The following is a 19,740-nucleotide window of genomic DNA, read 5'->3' on the forward strand; positions in this document are numbered from 1 at the left end:
AGTAGTAGTAGTAGTAGTAGTAGTAGTAGTAGTAGTAGTAGTAGTAGTAGTAGTAGTAAGGTAGTAGTAGCATTTTGTCCAAGTAGTCCCCTATTATGGAACACCCTCCCTCCTCTCTACTTCATCCAGTCACTCAGGTGTAGCTTCCTATAGATGGCCCTCCCAGCTCCCTTTCCTCTCCCCCACCCCAGTTATTACTGTTCTTTGACTTTGTGAATTATTTTTATCTGTTCATAAGTTGATTTTCCCCAGTGGAATCTAAGCTCCCAAAGGGCAGGGATGCTTTCATTTTTGCCTTTGTAGCCCTAGTACCTCCCCTAGTCACTGGCACATAGTAGGGCCTTAATATAAGCTTGTTGCACTGAACTGAAATCTTCACTGATAGAAGCAATTGGGCCTTGGTTCAGTTGGACAGATTTTTTTGTTTGTTTTTTAAAAAAGGGAATCAAGACCTCTTGGCTTGAAACCCCAAGACTCTGAAAGATCCAAATCTCTGTTCTTGGTCCATTATGACTAAAAAATTCCAAGGGAGCCAAAGAGACTGGTGTCTGGACTTTAACCCATGCATACCGAGTTTTTTATCCACCCCAAGTATTACCTCCTGCATGTAGCCTGTCCTGATTGTAGCCCAAATGAATTCTTCCTCTTCCTCATTCTCATAGGACTTGCTATCTTTCTTTGGAATTTTGACACTTTACTTTCTGCCCTGTATTGTTGCTTCCTTGCTTTGAGTATAAAAGCCTTGTTTGCCTAATTAGGTTGTAAATTCTTTAGTGATGTTTCTCCAGTATAATCCCCCACAGTCCTTAGAATTATGCCAAGCACGTGGTAGACCTTCAATAAATAACTTGCTGAAATCACTCCCCTGTTTCCTTTCCTCCTCTTTTCTTCCTGTATCCTTTACTCGTGAGTACTGGCTTCTTGCTATGTTTTCCTCGTTAACCGGTCCTGTCTCGTTACTTTAGTTATCATCTCTGTGCTTAGGTTAACTTCCAAATTAATGTCTCCAGCTCAGACCCCTCAGCTGAGCTCCAGGACCACATTTCTGGCTGTTTTGAGGGCATCCCTAAGCCCACTGGGGTCCCAGTTTTCTTAAAATGAGTTAAACTGAGGGCTCTTCCAGCTCTAAATACAGAAAAACCAACCTAGCATCTGACAGTGTTCAGCATTCTGCCACTATGGTTATTCGGTGTTACCTTGGGATTTCACATCCTGTTGCATTCCATCCCACCCCATTAGTCATTGTGTAGGTTCAGGGCATACAAAGACAAAAACAAAACTACATTCCCTGCCCTCACGGAGCTTACATTCTTCCTGGGGAAACAACAGGCACCTCCAAGAATAAATACAAAATCATTGGGTGGGGGCAGCATGGAGAAGCTGAATGAACAACTGGAGAAGTGGGGAAAGGCCTAGTAGGACACATGTGAACTGAGAGTTGAAAGAAACAAGGAATCTCAAGCAATGGAGAGGGGAATAAAGAGCAATCCAGGCACAGGGAACAGCAGCCTCGCCAAAGGTTGGTGGGAGGAAGAGCGAAAGGGCCAGTGAGCCCAGAGCACAGAGTGGATGAGGGGGAGTAAAACAGAATGAAATCAGCCTGGAAAGCAGGCCAGAGCTGGGCTATGAGGGCTCTAAATACTTAACAGAAGACTTTGTATTTTCTCCTAGAGGCAACAGGAATTGCGGAGTGACCAGGTCAGGCCTGTGCTTCAGGAATATCAACTTGGCAAGAGGGACTCACCATTGTCATCAAAGCCATGGGTGATTTCGTGTCCTATGACCATGCCGATGCCGCCATAGTTCAAGGAGCTGGGCTGGTTTGCACTGAAGAACGGAGGCTGAAGAATGCCAGCTGGGAACACTGCAAAGACAGAAGGAAGGAGTTCAAATCTTGCTTTGTATCCTGAACCACAAGCCTGAAGGCATTCTTCGCCTGCTGTGCTATTTTTCTAGAAGGAGGGAAGCCAAGGAGGGGTTCTACTCAACCATCAGTGGGGAGAGTGCTCTTTGGGAATCAGAGGACCTGGTTTTGAATCCCAACCCTGCTATTTGCTACCTGTGTGACCTTGGACAAATCTCTTGCCCTCTCTGAACATCAATTCCTTTTTCTATAAAATGAGGGGAATGGTCTAAATGACCTCTGAGGTCCCTTTCAGCTCAACCATATGAGCCTCCATGGCCCTAATCTACCAGCCTTTTGGGGGGCATTCACTGGCCCACGTGGCTACCAACGAGTGCCAGTTACTGTCCCCTGCAGGTTTTTGCCCCTCCTTCCAGGAACGTGAGGAGAAGCCATTGAAGCCTCTCTCACCCCCAATATTACCCAATATTTTGTCCTATTGGCATCTTTTTTAGTAAAACGCATTTGAATGTATCGTTGCCCCAGAGGCATTAGGAAGACAAGCAATCCAAGTCAGCTGTATCTGGTACCTATAATGAAAGCTCAGCTCTGAGGTTAATCTCGGTCCTGAGCAGAAAGGCTAACTCGTCCCATGCTGACAGCACATAGTGATCCTGTCTCATTCTAACCTGGGTTCCCCGTGGCCCTTGTGACCAGCTTTTCTCCCCGGGTTGCTCTCTTGGTGGCCAGGTATACTGTTTTGCATCCCAGTTTTAATGGCTGGCTTCCTATCTTGTATTTATAAAGTTGACTGGGAAAGCCAAGAACACCTGGGTTCAAGTCTCACCTCCGAGACATACCGGCTGTTTGACCCAGGCGTGTCACCTATGCTTTTCCCTTCCTGTTCTAGGCAACACTCCAAGGTCACAGTGTGTGAAGCAGGTGCAGATCTGCATTGCTCGAGGATATTTCTAATCAGGAGCTTCCCTAGGAGGAAACCCAGGACCAGATGCTAATCCTCTACTGGTTTATAGGCTGTCTAACCTGATAGAATCCAAGTCTCTTGAGGGCAGGGACTGTTCTACTTTGATTTTTTTGTTGCCATGCCCAGCTCGGTGCCTGACAAATTACAGGAACGTCATCAAATCTTTCTGGTGGATTACTTCCTGCATCTTTTGTTTCAATTCAGTATATCAATCCATGAAAATTCATTAAGTGCCTACTGTGTGCCAGGCATTCTGCTAGGTGCTGGGGATACAAAAAGAGGTGATCTAATAAACTTTTAGTAACTCTCCTCTCAGTAGAGAGCTCTTATTTAAGCTCTGGGGCAGATGAGAAGCGTAGACAAGACCCAGGGTCTGTCCTCATCAAGTTTCTGTTAGGACCATATCATATGTGACTTTTTTTTTCTTTTTGGCTCCATCTGTGATTTTTTCGGTGTAAGAAGCTTCAGGTAAGTAATTTCCTCTAGTATGGTAGCTCAATTGAGGCACTGGGAGATTAACTGACTTGCCCAGGGTCACATAGCCAGTACCTCAGGGCAGAGGCGTGGTTTTTATGATTCCAAGGCCAGCTCTCTATTCACTAGACACTAGGCTGTGTTTTGACACATACATAATAAACAACTAAAATTCAAAATTAATACCTGACAAGTGTATAAGAGAGAGACAAGCAAAATGCTATGTGAGTTTGAAGGGGGAGGTTGGGAGAAAGAAAGGTCATTACTGATTGATTTGGGGATCAGTGATTTCCTGGAGGAGGTGACTTTGGAGTTGACTTTGCAGGATGAATATGAATTCAAAACAGGGTTGGGGGAAGATATTACAAGCACAGTGAGCAGCATGAGCAATGGTATGCACTGTGGGAGGAAAGTGATGGTGACTGTGGTGTATTAGCCTCATTGGGATGGAGCATGGTATGGAGCAGAACAGAATGAAATAAGGCTGCAAGGGCCAGAGTGTGGAGTCCCAGGCATTTAGTGCCAGAACTCCCTGCCAGGAGATTCCTTTCTTTCTCCTTATTCCTCTACTGCTTGCCTGACACCTGTCACTGACTGGGTCAACACCCCTATTTTAGACTCAGTTTAGATTTTGGCTAAAGGCACACCATGTTCCATCCAGAGGCCTTTTTCTCTTGGGGTGATCAGATTTTGCCTTTACTTTTTGGATGATGCCCTCGTGTGACCATGGGGAGCAGACTCCCAGCCTTTGCCTGATCTTCTGAGTTTGCCCGGCTAGCCGTCATTCTGCCTATCTTGCCAACACCATGCACCTAGCTGTAATAGCATCATCCTATGCCTGGCACTATACTTGCATGCATATTCCTTCATGCATATGATAAAACTAGCACCAAACCTGGTCACTGGAGGTTTAGGGGGTGGAAGTCAATAGTAAATACTGAGTAACTGCCATATGCAAAACCCTTAGTCTTTGGGTTGAATCTTACTGGGGGGAGGGAATCAGGGGCTATTCAAGTCCAGTGGAACACGGGAATTTAATCAAAATAAAATGGATGGGAAAACAATTATGTTGAAATAGTTATCAAAATATTAAAAAAACCCAACAACTAGGTTCATAGATCACTGGTTAAGAACTCCTGTGATTAGAGTTATATGACGTTAGAGTGATTTTGAAGAAATAAGATTAAAAGTCACATGATAAGCAGAAATCATAACCGAGATACAGAATCAATATGCATGCAAAGGTCAGATTATAAAGTCAAACTTGATAAAAATATAAATTATACATGATAAAAGCCTATTAGTACTAGCACTAAAAATGACAAACCATTCCAGTTTTTTCACCAAGAAAACCCAAAATAGGGTCATGAAAAGTCAGACTGAAATGACTGAACAACAACAAAACTTTAGGTAGATCTCTTCAGCTACAGAGAGTGCTGGGGTTAGAGTCAGTAAGATCTGAGTTCAAATGCAGCATCAGATACTCTTTGGGCAAGTCATTTTAACCATCTCTGAGCCTCAGTTTTCTCATCTGTGAAATGGGAATAATAATAATAGCAGCATCTACCTCACAGGGCTGTTCTGAGGACCAGTAGATATCGCTCCCAATCAACGTCCAGTAGTAATTTCGTTTATCTGAGATAATGAATGTAAAACACTTAGACAGTTTCAGGGTACTGTAAATTGAGCTACTGTCATTCATCTCTGAACCTCAGTTTTACCATCTGTAAAAATGAAAGTGACAGTACTTGCTCTGCCAACCTCAAACGACTTTTCTGAGGATTGCTAAGTAAGCGTAAGTTGCTGTGCTTCCAAATGTGACCAGGCTGGCAATGAGCCTCTCCATCCTTTGCTCTGCTGTTCCTGGCAGGAAAGACCTGGGCCATGAGTAGACCTATCCTTATAGCCTTTTCCAGTATGGAAGCTCCTGAATCTATTATTGTCTTTGAAAGCTCAAGGTCATCTCCATGGTACCATGAGGAGAAGGACCTGCAGAGAGGACCCTTTACTAAATTTACTCTAACTTTTGTAAAACTTCTTTGAAGGTAATTGTTTTTTAAAAAAAGAGGATACAATTTTGAGTTTTTGATAAGCGTTATTTTTGACGATATTGCCTAAGCCTAATTCTTTGAACCACTGCTGTTACACCAATCTCACAAGAGACTTCATAAGCTTATTCTGCTTTGGGTTCTCCATCTTTGGAGGATGGCTTTTTGATCCTTCCTAAGCAAAATTGCATGAGAATGTAGGCTTAAAAAGAGATTGTTTCATTCTTTGTACAAGTTATCTCCAGGTCCTAGCACTGTTCATGGCACATAGTAGGAGCTTGCCAAATGCTTGTGGGTTGATTCGTTGATTGAACGAGACTATGAGGATACAAGAGCAGGCAGTTACCTTTGGTTGTTTTTGTTCTTTATAAAAAAAATGTTCTCAGAGTTGTTTCCTACAACCTCAACACTTGAGCACAGGAGATAATACATTTTACTTGTAATAAAAATAGCCATGCTGAATTACCTCCTAGAATCAGAAATAAGAAAAACAAACATTTCAAATTCCTCTGGATATTTACATATGCTGTTCAGGAACCATAACATTTCCAAGTGGGAAAGCACTTTATAAAGCTCAAAGCTACATATAACTGTGAATTATTATTATGGCTGTTATAGAAGTGTGAGTGATGGTGATTATCATCTTAGTAAACAGACAAATCAATACTGAAGCCCTGCCTTCTCTTTCTGCTCTGTTGTTGTTAGTTGGAAATTCAGTGTGGAAGGCCCCTTAAGATTTCCTGAGTGATTGGAGGGAAATCAGTTAACATTCCTGTTCTCTATGGCCCCACCCAGACAGTACTGGTCACACTACCTTTAATCAGGAGACTGGATTGAAAATTTTTTAAATAGATAAAAGATTATTGAAAGACCCAAAAAGTCAAGTGTTAGAAACAAGGATGGATAAAACAATGCCATGGCTAAAAATCCAAAGGCTAAAATCTGTTCACAAGATTATCTGGAAGTCTCTGGTTATGTGGATCAGTTTCATATTAGGTAGACTTCAAACATTGGCCTGGCCAATTCAATTGCTCATTCAAATGGAAACTATGTTTGTACATAATGTAAATATTTAAAAAGATAAGCCCCCATCAAAGGGTGTCTCAGGGAAATGAAGTGAATAGTTCCATATCACATTCAACAAAGGTTGCTGCTGATAAAAAACAGAATGATTATTATTTGAATGGTTTACAGTAAGTAAAGGTGTGTATTGGTTCCAAGTTCTTATTTTGTCAGGATCTGCACTATGATACCAGGCTAAAGGTCATGAACTTGGTAGTATGAGGAGAGTAGTCAACTCAGCAAATATTAAATAAGGTGTATGTACAAGGCATTGTGTTGGACAGAAATTAAATAAATGCTGAAATCAGGCTGGACCTGGTCAGCTCTTCCTTTTTTTTTTTTTAAGTAGAAGAATATAGGAATCAGAAAATCACGTGATTAGAATGAATCTTAGAAGTCATCTAGTTTAGCCATGGGGTAGCAAAAACCGATCCTGGGTTGGGAATTTGAATCCTGGCTTTAACATTCATTGTCTGTATGACCCTAAGTCTCAGTTTCTTTGTTTGTAAAATGAAGAGATAGGCAGACCTCTAAGGTTCCTTCCATTTTAGAAGCTCTATTAATTTAGAATCCCAGAATCTTGGCATTAGAAGATACCCTGGAAATCAGTAGTGTTTCCTAAATCCTGGCTATTATTTCTTAAGATCCATGGAAACTTTTAACAGTCTACAGTTTTTTTTAAGTTAACAAAAGTTCTTATTTCTTAAAATATAGATTTTTTAAAAATAACTTCTCCATGCTCCTTGGGTCACCTAGAGTTAGGGAAAGTTGATATTTTGCCACCCATAATTAGGTTTGGGGAAACTTGAACTCACAAAACTTTATAGCTGAAATGAGCCTTAGAGATCTCAGTCCCCTCGTTTTACAGAAGAGTAAACTGAGACTCATAGTGTGAGACGACTTGCCTTGGGGCAGAGTTAGTGAGTGGTAGAATGAAGACTCCGAATTAGGTCACAAAGTTTAGAGCTGGAAGGGTCTTCAGAAGCCGTCTAGCACAGGACTTTCATTTTACAGATGAGGAAACTGAGACCCAGAGAAATGAAAACCCTTTTCCAAGGGCTTCCTCTCACATAGCCACCATCTTTGGTCAGTCTTTTACCAGCTCTGTACTACTACCATAGCCTCCAAATTGTCCTTTCTGCCTCATGTTTCTCCCCACTTGAATCATTCCGCCGCACAGCTGACAAAGTGATTTTCCTAAAGCGTAGATTTGACAACATCAGTTCTCTAACCAAGTGGTGGATTCCTATTGCTTCCATTGCTCTCTCTCTCTCTTTCTCTGTCTCATATAGAATAATATATATATATATAAATTCTATATCACATATATAATCACATATACATACATATATGCACACACATATATGTGTGTATACACACACACAGACATCCTCTTTTTGGCATTCGAAGTTCTTTGTAATCTGGTCCTAACTTAATCTTATTACATATTTTTAAAATCTTTTTTACACTCTAAGGCAGGGTTGGGGGACCTGAGGCCACAGGCTCCCTATGCTTGCTCTAAGGAACAGCCAAAGTGGCTTTTTAAGTGCTGTTCCTCACATCCCTCACTCCCTACATCTTCCATATTTGTGTCTTGGTACTGGATGGCTCTTTACGGATGGAATGCACTCTGTCTTCACCTGTTTTTCAGAATTCCTGGTTTCCTTCAAAATTCAGGTTGAATGCCTTCCCCTACACACAGCTTTCCCTGGCTGCATCCCCAGATGCCAGGGCTTCTCTCTCCAAAACTGGCTTTGTGTTTATATATACATATATCTGTATAGATATCTATCGAGATATAAACACATACATATCAAGATAGATACCTATACAGATACATATGTAAGCACACACACACATACACACACCCATCCCGAGCAACTTCCTTAACCCTTTCCTTTCTCTAAGATGAGAAGTTACAGAGAAAGGTTACAAATGAGAATCAAATGACAACTGTGATGAGACACTCAGCTGGAGAAGACACCTTAAGAGGTTACCAGCCCCAAGCAAGCCCTGAATGCTGGCAGAGTGCCACGTGAAGGTTCAGCCTTGATAAGTTAGTATCACCAAGGGGCTCTTTTTAAACATCCAAGTGTATGAAATAATACGTGGCCCATTTATTAAGTGAAGGCAAGCTCTGGCTCCCACACTCTGCACTCTGGTTAAAATCCACCCATTACATAAACTGTTCTTATGAAATGTTCTATCAAGGCTGATCATTAACTACAAAGTCCCTGCTGCTTTAATTATACCCTGATATGCCAGTTCAGGCGCAAGATAAGATTTTATGGTTCCTATTAAATACTAGTGATCAAGCTCAGCCTCACAAATGATGATTCCCATACCACTTCTGTTGTGGCCAAAGCCCTGAAAGTCACTTCCTCTTTTTGCTGAATATTTCACAAGGTCTCTTTAGGGTTGTCACTCTTACAACTTCAGAAGTCGTCCCTTATCTAGGCGCTGCTTCTGTCAAAGTGGTCTGGCATGCTGGGAAGGATGCTAGGCTTGGGTTCAAATGCAGACGCTGCTGACTATTTGTCACCCTGGGTGAATCTAGCAACCTCCACAAAATCCACAAAATGAGGTCTTTTGACAAGATGGCCTCTAAGTAAAATTCCAGTTCTGAATCTTTGATTGTAGAGAGTTTAAAACTAGAAGGGACTTAATGAGTGAAAACTCGCTTTGCAGCAAGGAGACTGAGGCTCAGACACAAGTGACTTGCCCATAGTTGCTGCTGTTCAGTCGTGTACAACTCATCATGACCCCATTTGGGGTTTTCTTGACCAAGATGCTGAGTAGTTTGCCATTTCCTTCTTCAGTTCATTTTACAAATGAAGAAACTGAGGCAAATTGGGTTAAGTGACTTGTCCAGGGTCATATAGCTTGTATTTGCCTAAGGCTGGATTTGAACTCAGGAAGATGAGTCCTCCTGACTCCAGACCTGGAGCTCTGTGCAGTATGACGCCACCCAGATGCCTACAGTTACTCTGCTGTAAAGTGCTAGAAGTAGGGTTCCTGACTCCAGGTCCAGGCACTCTGGACTATTACTACTATCCCACATTGCCTGAAACATTCCTGGGTCAGAGGAATGGAAACTGTTGTCATTACCAAGGATATGATTAGATCAAAAACACATAATTAAGTTTTTTTGATTCATAAAGAAATATTTGGAAGGCTCTTTTAATCAAGTTAAAGCACTAGAGATTGTGTCTATATAGCTAACTCCAAACATTTTAAAAGTAAAACAAACAAACACCTTCCTAGGCTCAGGGGGCATCAGAAAGCATGGCACTGTATGTGGTATGAGAGGCCTTGGGTTCAAATCCCAGCTTTGCCATTTACTGTCCTGGTGGCCTTGGATGTCACTTCATCTCTCTGAGACTTAGTTTCTCTCTTCTTCGAAAACAGAAAGGGGTGGGCGAAATAAATAAACTCTAAGATCATTTTCACTTTTCATTCTCTTGCCCTAGGATCCATTCTCTTTCTGGAATATTATGCCTCCATATCCATACTATTATTAATCTGGTTTTAATTATTTTTAATTAATCTGGCTTATTATTAGTCTGGTTACTACTTTTAATCTGGTTACCTGATTAGAAAGTATCTGAAACTTTAAAATAAAATTTCATGGACTTTTTTTTGTTTTTATGCCATTTGAATTTCCACATCTGTCCTTCCCACTCCCCCTACATAAAGAGCCAAGCCCTATAACAAAGAACAATGAAGAATGGGGAGAAGAAAGTTCAGCAAAATGAAAAAGCACATCAAGGATCCTGCCAATATATGCAATGTTTTGCACTCATAGTTTTCCACCTCTGAAAAGAAGGGAAAGAGGTACAGGCTTTCATTTTTTCTTTGGAACCAGATTTGGTGATGGAACTTTATTCATCAGGTTGACAATGTTAAAAAAAATGGCCATTCCTACTAAAAACTGGCATCTCAGAATATCCTTTCATAAAGAGAATTGGTATGTGGAAATATGTCAAGGGGGCAGGGCTATCAAAGCAAATATTTTCAATGCAAATAAGTGCCCTCCCCTACAATTTCTTGTTCGTGAAAAGGTTTGTTGATTCCATATAACTAACTGGGTTTTCCTTTTTTTTTTTTAAAGCTATCTTGAGTCCATTACAGAGAGTTAGTGATAAAGTCATTTCCAAGCCTTTGCACTGGCCATCTTCAATGCATAGAACCCATTCCCTCTTTACCTTAGGTTCTTGGAAACTTCACCTTTCTTGACATCTGAGCTCAAACACCACCTTCCTTGAACACTGGCTTTTCCTCATCACCCAGCATGCAGCAGCTCTCCCACCAAATTACTCTTGCGTTTACTTTGTGTCTACTTAAATGAGAATGTCAATCAATGGACATTTATTAAGTATCCATTCTAGATTTGTCATGGCAGCCTAAGACACAAAGACAAAGGTGGAAATAGTTCTGGCCCTCAGAAAGCTTCCAGTCTAGGCAGGGGGAATCGGACGCTCATCTGTAGGTATATAGAAAATGTATGTATGCTCTATTTCCTGGGATAGGTTGTAAGCTCTCAGGAAATACAGGGACAATATCCCTAGGACCTGGTACCTGGCATATAGTTGGTGCTCAATAAATACTTGGGAATAGACAGATAAGCAATTTGAGGCAGTATGCACAAGATGCCTAAACTTGCTGAACGTTTTTCTTTTCAATAGCCAGTTTAACTATTAGGTTATCTTGATCAAATTTCTCCATCTTCAACGAGAGATATGTGGCACTCACATCCTTCTGTCTTTATCTCTCCCTTGGACTTAACACTCCTTTAGGCTGAACTGGCACAACCCCAAGGCTGCTGTCAAGGAAAGTGACTGAAATTTCAGAGATCTTCCGTTATTTTTAGTCAAGACAATCCCCACTTAAGATTTAAATGAAGCTTCCAAAAGAAGTAGAAAGAAAAATGTCAAAGACTTTCCCCTTGCCTGACATTCTTTTCTCTGAATTGCTTTTCTGAGCAGTCAAAAATCTGCAAAGAGCCCACGGTTCTATCTTTATCCTTCTACATTTCCACTGGGGAAGATGGGCCTGACTGGGGTAAGGGAAGGTCTGTATGCATCTCTGCAAAGATCCTTAGAGCTACTTCTGCTAATTCAGGGACTAATTCTTCACTGTGTGGATATTCAAGGTCCCTTCTATTGCTTCTCGATTTTTGTTTATATAATGATCTGAGACAATTCCAAAGGACCCATAATAAAAAATGCTATCCACCTCCAGAGAAAGAACTGATGGAGTCTGAATGCAGAGTAAAGCAGACTGTTTTTCACTTTTTTTCCCTGAGTTTTTTTTTTTGATCTGTGTTTTCTTTCACAACATAACCAATCTGGAAATATGTTTTGCATGATTGCACATGTATAACCTATATCAAATTGATTACTGTCTCAGGGAGGGAGGAGGGAATGGAAAAAATTTGAAGCTCAAAATTTTAAAAAAATGTTAAAAATGATTTTTACATGTAATTGGGAAAAAATAAAAGATCATGAAGTTTAGAAAAAGGATAATTTCTCTACTTGTTTGTCCCCTTCCTAAAAGTGCATGTAATTCACATTTAGAGAGGTCCGAAAAGCACTTTCTGTACATTCGATCATTTAATCTTCACAACTATATAGCAACTTCCAAACATTTGAAAAGTCAAACAAAACAAAAAACAACCAAACACCCTTCTAGGCTTGATGGGTCACTGGTCATACATGTTTTTCCTGAAAAGAAAATAATTAACTGAAAGGTTAGGTGCTGCTATTCTCCCCATTTTGCAGATAGGGAAGCTGATGCTTAGAGAGGTATAGCTAGGAACAGTCTGAGAGAGGAATGGAACCCAGGTTCCTTCACTCACTCAAAAAGCATTTATTATTCAGTGACCCTGACTGACCTCTTGGTTGTTCTATGAGCAAGACCATCCCCCTCTCAGCTCCCAGCATTTTCTCTGGCCGTCCCTATGTCTGGAATGCTCTCACTCCTTAACTCTGCCCACTGACCTTCCTGGAATCCCATTCCATCTTTCGTAGGAAGCCTTCCCTAACTGCTCTAACTCCAGTGTTTTCCCTCGTTCATTATTTCCTGCATATCCTGTAGATAGCTTGCTTCATACATATTTGATTGCATGTTTTCCCTCCTCTTAGACTGTAGACAGTCTTTTTTGTAACACCCCCCCCCCCCCTAGCATAATGCCTGGTGCATAGTAGGTGCGTAATAAACACTGACTGATAGAGGGTGTACGCAGGAGAAACACCAAGCCAGTTGCTGGAGATACAAAATTAACAATGAAACAGTCCTTAAAGAAACAACACTAACTAACAGATTTAAGTAAACCCAAAACCCTCTCTGGGCTATCACTCTAGTCGGAGGTCACTGCCCCTAGGTTCAAAGGTAACCTGGTCCCTGCTCTTACAATCTTAGCTCCTAAGTCCCCACCTGACCTTTAATCATCAGACAGTTCAATACAAAGGCATTGACTGAGATGGTATTGTAAGAACCATAGCTATAAATCATCCCCCCCATAAATCTGGGGTGCACTTTCCCATAAATATACACATCGGTGGGAAGAGGGGACATAAACTAAGAGTACCCTGGTAGTAAGGCATACACAAAAAGGAAACATGGTCAGGCTAATTCCTTCTCCCCCAACCTCCCATGTCTACTCCAGGTCAGGCACAAGCCTAGGATGAGAAAGGAATTCCATTTAGACAGACATTGGCTCTAAAGAATGCACCTTTAGGTTGGGATCTGGACCCCAGAAAGGAAAAACCCTGGACTTTCCCACAAGGTCAAATCTCTGGAGTTCACCTGAGGCTATAATCCCATCAACTGGCCTTTCATTGTGGCTATATCTGATCTCTGTTACCCTTCACCTAGCCTGGCCCTCCATTTTCTTACCTCCCTATGCCCCCTTCCCCCATTTCCTAGCTAGGCTCCATTCTTCCTTGGCCAAGTGGTCCGGGTCCCAGTAATTCTGTTAACTCCAGCTTACTGGCCACTCCCGTCCAGATCCTCCTTAGACCCCTCCTCCGGTCACCCCAAACTACTTGGTCATTCCTAGATCCCTCCCACAGTTTTTCTGTACATAAGGTCCATCTTATCACCATTTAAGGTGCTTAGATTCTTAAAATCTAGCCACTGCTTAGATTCTTATAATCTAGCCAATAGCTCACTAATGTTTAGACTCCTTAAGAGTGGCCAATATGACTGATGTTCTAATAAACCCAGTCTTTGGCTGAAAAAAAAAAAAAAAGAATGCACCTCTACACCAGACTCATACCAGAGATAATTTTGATCAGGGCCTGATACATTAGCCTGAAAGACTTCAAGGAACATCACAAAGGGGCAATAGTACAATTCCATGGAGCAGTCTCTAAAACCTAAAAAAAGCACTTTCAAGCATCAAGTTTACCAGCAATAAAACCTTTCAGCCAAGATTGTAGCTCCTTTCCTTAAGCTCAGGTGCACGTGACTTATGTCCTCTTTATAGGTCCCAAGTTTTTAGAGGATGTAATGATAACTTTTAGTTATTCAAGAAGAGACTGTCAGTGAATGTGGAGCATTTCTTAATTATTGATAAAAGTTGTATGGATGATCTTGTTTCTGTTAGAAAGTAATGAGATTCAATATAAATGAAATTTCAGAGATTATGAGATTTCAAGGGCAGTTTTTCATCGAGCATATCCTCATATGAGTCTCAACCCTCTGGTTTGGTTCCAGAAATGGAATGGTTCCAGGTATACAGAACTGACCTACACTGAGATGTCTGCCCCACTCTTGTCTAGACTAATCCTGGTAAGACAGATCCTATTAGGAAGGAAGGAATCACACTTATTAATCACCTTCTAAGTGCATGAAGCTATACCAAACACTTTACAAACATCTCATCTGATCCTCACAAGAACCCTAGGAGGAAGGTGCTGTTATTATCCTCATTTTATGCTTCAGGAAATTGAGGTAAATAGCTCAATGTCACAGTTACTAAGTGACTGGTGCTGGATTTGAACTCAGGTCTTCCTGACTCCAGGCTTAGTACCCTATCCACTTCACATAAGTGTGAATCCATCTAGGAGGTGCTTAGGAGATTGGTTCATTGGGTAGGGAAAGGGGGTAAGAGTATCCAAGTCAACTAATCCAATGCAGTAAGCATGTAAGTGCCTACTATGTGTCAGGCATTGTTTTAGCTACTGTGGTTACAAAGGTGAAACTTAAAATAGTCCCTGCCCACAAAGAACACACATTCTATTAGGGAAATAAGACATGTAAATAGGTAAGCATACTCTAAGGGGGGCAGCTAGGTGATGCAGTGGATAGAACATTGGGAAATCAGCAGTCAGGAAATCAGCAAATCTGGTCTCAGACACTTACTAGCTGTGTGACCCTGGGCAAGTCACTTAACCCTGTTTGCCTCAGTTTCCTCATCTGTAAAATGAGCTGGAGAAGGAAATGGCAAACCACTCCAGTATCTTTGCCAAGAAAACCCCAAGTGGGGTAATGAAGAATTGGACATGACTGAAAAATGACTGAAAACACAGAATCCCCAAATGCATCTATGATCTCATTGGTGTGGGTATTTTCTCCACTGATAAAGATAATATCAAATCCCTGGTACTTCATCCTATACAATCTTTGTCCATGCCTTTCCACACCATTTCTTGAAGTGCACCCCTCCCCAAAGTTCTGTGAGTGATTTCTTGAATTCTTTTAGAATTTCAAATTATAGGGGTAGCTAAGTGGTTCAGTGGATAGAGCACCGGCCCACGAGTCAGGAGGACTTGAGTTCAAATCTGGCCTCAGACACATAACACTCATTAGCTGTGAGACTTTGGGCAAGTCACTTAACCCTAATCGCCTTACCAAAAGAAAAAAAAAAGAATTTTGAATTAGAATTTGGAACCAATGAGTTCACAATGCTGTTCATATACATATACAACAGTTAAGTATCTACATGACTCTTTGAGAAGGCAGAGAATATTAACAAGTAGAGGCATGAGAAAAAGATTTCTTAGACGAGGTGGCCCTTGGATTAAACCTTGAAGGAGCTCTCAGGAGTGGAGATGAGAGGGAAGAGATGCATTCCAGGCCTGGGGGACATACAGGTAAATCAATAGGGGTGAAAAACTTGGGCAAATAGCCAACAGGCCAGTGTGGAGTGTATGAAGGGGAGCAATGGGAAATGATTCTGTAGGTTGCTCATAAAGGACTTTAACTATCCAGCTAAGGAGTTTCTATTTTGGTGTTAGGGAGCCCCAGAGGTTCCTGATCAGGAAGTAAACCGATTAGACCTGGGTTACTGGAAGATTTTCCAGTTATTGATTGTCTTGACAAGGTTAGGTCAAGCTCCTCAGACCTGTTCAGGTAGAAGACCCAAATCTCTGGCTGATATTAATTCACTAATTCATTCATACATCAAATACGTAGTACTTGTCATTTGTACAATATTTTAAGTGACCTCGTGACTCTCTCGATATCTTGAGAGTTTTCTGGAATAATGATGATCTTGGCCCAACGCAACCAGGGTAAACTCCTGGTATTCAAAGGGGGCCAATTTGCTGTAATGCCAGTTAAGTTGGCTCTTGGGACTTGAAACCACTTAAAAACCCCTTCAAGGAAGTTTGGAGACCCTTCTGAGTTAACATCGAGTTGGTCTTAAGAGTTAATATAACTTCATGGACACAATTAAGAGAATGTCCCCACAAAGACAAACTCAGAATTAAGGCCAATGATCTCAACTACCACCTGTAAGGACAAGAGCTATTTAAAGTGATTTGCACTAATGTGTATTACCAGCCTAGAAGAGGAGAACATGTGGTACTGGATGTTGATTTGAAGGATATGGGTTCAAATCCTGGCTTTGGAACCTGACTAACCCAAGGCAAATCATATAACTTCCTGGGTCTAAAATTTCTTATCTGTAAAATTAAGGATTTGGATGAGATGACTTCTAACAATCCCTTCTAGTTCTAAATCAATGACCCTATAATTCTATGAACATTCATTTTGCCATTGATAAGCACCATGGTATAAAGGTTATAAAGGGCTCACCTTTGGGTCAAGAAAGCATGGGCATATCTCCCCTCTCACACATACTGGCTGGCTGAGTCAATGCCCCATTTAATTCCCAAAGACTCTACGATGAGGAGTGGTTGCATCCCAGGGAATTGCTCAAGACCACGAGCTTCAGGAGACAGGCTGATGTGCTTCAGGGGAAACCATTCCTAACACTAGGTTAGTCCCAAGTCCATACCTCCCCAACTGTAAAGCTGAACCATCAGGAGGGAAAGAAAGCACTGGGTAGCATTCATGTTCAAGAAGCATAATCAGTGTTTCTGTTTTGAACTGTCTGTGGATGGAGTACGAGAGGCATGGGAGAAAGTCACAGACAGTTAAGCAACCATCTGGTAGGTCAGAGAAAGAGCCTTACCGATCTGATTTCTGCCTGAAGAATAAAAAGCATTGACCACTGCTGCCCCACTTATCCACCTGTGTAAAAAGAGAAAAATTTGTTACAAATGCCCAGTAGAGACAGACAAGATGTAGACATTGTACACATACATAAATATATGCAAAACCACACATGTATACACATACAATCAAAGCTTAAAACTGCCCTAAGAATTTGGGGACACCCTGTATGTCTCTTCCCTATCCCACCTCCCTGCTATGATTTCCTTCTTGTGGACAACTCCTAGAAAGGAAACTCCCTTAATGGAGAAAGCAAGTGGGTACACAAGAGGCTAAAGTGCCTTGCCCAGGGGTCTTGAGAGGTGCAACTAGAACTTAGGCTTTCCTGATTCTGACTCTCTGTCCCCTATGCCAAACTAGCTCCACAAAACAGGGTTCTCCCAAGCTTTAGCTTCACTTTCAGCAGGTGAAAAAATGATCCATAAGGGGAAAGAAATGAGTCCCCTCATTTTGGTTTCTTGGAAAAATCTGTCTCTTGTGAGGGTTTGCAATATAGCACCATTTACCATGCCTCATGATAATGTTACTATTATTTTTGTGTTTGTCCTTCATTTTCAAAGAGTTCCATGACATCAGGGAGATGATGACATGACTTGCAATTGACTTTGATTTGAGTGAGGGAAGGCTGTACAAAGTCACCAGCCTCACTTTCTCCTCCAGAGCCATGTGGATCCAGTGGCTAGATATAGATCAGGTCGACTGGAGATGGCCCAGCATCTGTATGTATGTAGTCTTGTGAAAAGTGGCCACAGAGTTAGGGCTTCTCTTTTTTGGCCTGGTGTTGCCATCTTTTATGATGATGGCTGACCACCAAAGAGTCCTCAGTAGGTGACAGAGTACTGAAGTGCCTGGGATGATGGGTAACCACCAGTGTCTTCAGTAGATAACACACTACTGACGTGACTCAGATGATAGGTTCCAGGTGCCGTATGCTCTGGATCCAAAGGACTGACACATTTTTTTTCTTTTTATTAAAAATAAAAAGTTTCATTGATTCCTTTTGTTTTAATACCACAAAAATTTCTAGATATACTGTTTCCCATTCCTACCCCACAACTGGACCCTCCCTTGCAACAAAGGAAGACAGTTAATCAAAAACAAATAATGAAAAAACCTCTGACAATTCTTGCAACATTTTTCACTCAAAGTCATATGATAGAAGGATTGTAGATCTAGGGGTGAGGAAACTGACCTGGCCTCTTTTCCAAGTGGATGGAAGTATCTTTCATTATCTATTCCTAAGTCTAATGTAAGAACACAGTCCCTTTTGGAGGTGACACGTGATATGTTTTTATGAAAGGGAATATTCTAGCCAAAAAAGTCAGGGTTTTCTCACAGTAGAAGAAGGGCAGCTACAGGCTATCAAAATAGATGTTTGCAAAGGATGGCAGCTCCAAGACCAACCTCCTCACCCCCCCCCCCCCCACAAGCTAATCACTTGGTCCTGTTAAGCATGAGAAAGGAAAATGAATTCTTCCCCTACTGAGTAGACATGCTGATGAGTTGGCTTCCACTAGGATTTGTCATCAAGACTTTTAAATCTATTGAGGTAGCTAAATGTCCCATCTTGATGAAGCATTCTGTGTACATATCACTACTGAAGTCCTTGTTATAAAATAAACACTGTTTGACCTCTAGCTAGCTCCTTGTCTTTGGCTCACAGTTATTTCAAGCACTGTTACATAACAGCTGGTCTGCTGCTAATTTTCCATTCTACAATACAGTCATAGCTCTTACTATTAGAGATTGTTCTAGAGAATAGCAAAGAAATCATTAAAAAGTTGTTAGAGTTTTCTTTAGGGTTTTTTTGGAAAGGATATACTGCTTTAGTCATTGAGAGAGCCATTTTTTTCTCCCGTACACAGTGTCAGAAGTGGAATTCAAACTCAAATAGGTCAAGGTTCCAAGTTCTACTCTCTAACCACTGTCAGGAGGTCACATGGCCCTGTCAGTTTTAAAATTACTTTCTAATGAGGGACCAGCCAAGATGGTGGAATGGAATGAAATAACATAATACAGCCAAGCTCTCTCCTATAACTAGTCCAAAAAATCCTAGAAAACACACCAAGTAGAGTCTTTATTGGGAAACTCAAGAGAAAAAAAAAGTGGTTTTTTTTCCTAGTCCAGGTTAGCATAGGGGGAGATACATAGAAGATGGTGTCTGTTTAGATAAAGACTGAATTAGTGCCTATCCAGAGTTGAGCACCAGGGCAAAAAGTCCCAGATCTGGCACAAAAAGATTTGACTTTCTGTAGGGAGCAAGAACAGATACCAACTGGAGGTTCTGTCACTCATTACTGACTACTGAGATCCAGGAGTGCAGATTGTGGGGAGTGGGAATATGCCAGGGGAGGAGGGTTAAGACAGGATAATAGGACAGTCCAGGGCAAGGAATAATGTTCGGCCCTAGGCAGTATACTGAGCAGTATATGAACAAGTAAAGAAATAAACAACAGCTGTGTGGCTGACCCCAAGAGCAGAGAGGAGTCTCAAATGTAGTCTGAAACCTAACATGACAGGAAGTCCATACCAAAAGGTAGCCTGACACTCTGTCAGTCTGAAGCTGCTGAGCTATGCCCCTGGCTGGCAATGGCTGAATCCAGCAGCAGTATCCTGGAACTCCAACAAGAGTTAAGGCCAGAGTTGTGCTGCTCACACTGAAACCCAAGTGAGGAACTTGGAGATGTTCCCAGACCAGGAAGGCAGCCCTCAGACTTCACACCCATCAGATAATATGGTCATTTTTATTGTATTGACTGGGCCCACCCATTAGTAATTCATATTCCTCCAAATAATTAGATCTCTAATATTAAAATAGATTTGTGATCTCAATGTTGTAAGCATTTCCTCTGCTGGTACAGATT

The 19,740-nt window shown here is 41.4% G+C and overlaps 1 protein-coding gene across 3 annotated transcripts in view; it reads right to left on the reverse strand.

Annotated features, from left to right (window-relative positions):
• MME (membrane metalloendopeptidase) overlaps positions 1–19,740 on the reverse strand; it is a 132,383-nt gene that overhangs the window by 15,912 nt on the left and 96,731 nt on the right. For all 3 annotated transcript variants that reach the window (XM_027876124.1, XM_027876122.1, XM_027876123.1), the window contains exons 17-18: positions 16,836–16,894; positions 1,745–1,864 (exon numbers count right to left, since the gene is read on the reverse strand). In XM_027876124.1, the coding sequence (XP_027731925.1) occupies positions 1,745–1,864; positions 16,836–16,894 (179 nt within the window). The remainder of the gene's footprint in view (positions 1–1,744; positions 1,865–16,835; positions 16,895–19,740) is intronic.

The sequence above is a fragment of the Vombatus ursinus genome, unplaced genomic scaffold, assembly GCF_900497805.2.
Source record: "Vombatus ursinus unplaced genomic scaffold, bare-nosed wombat genome assembly UNPS02014810.1, whole genome shotgun sequence".
In the NCBI taxonomy this organism is placed as follows: Eukaryota; Metazoa; Chordata; class Mammalia; order Diprotodontia; family Vombatidae; genus Vombatus; species Vombatus ursinus.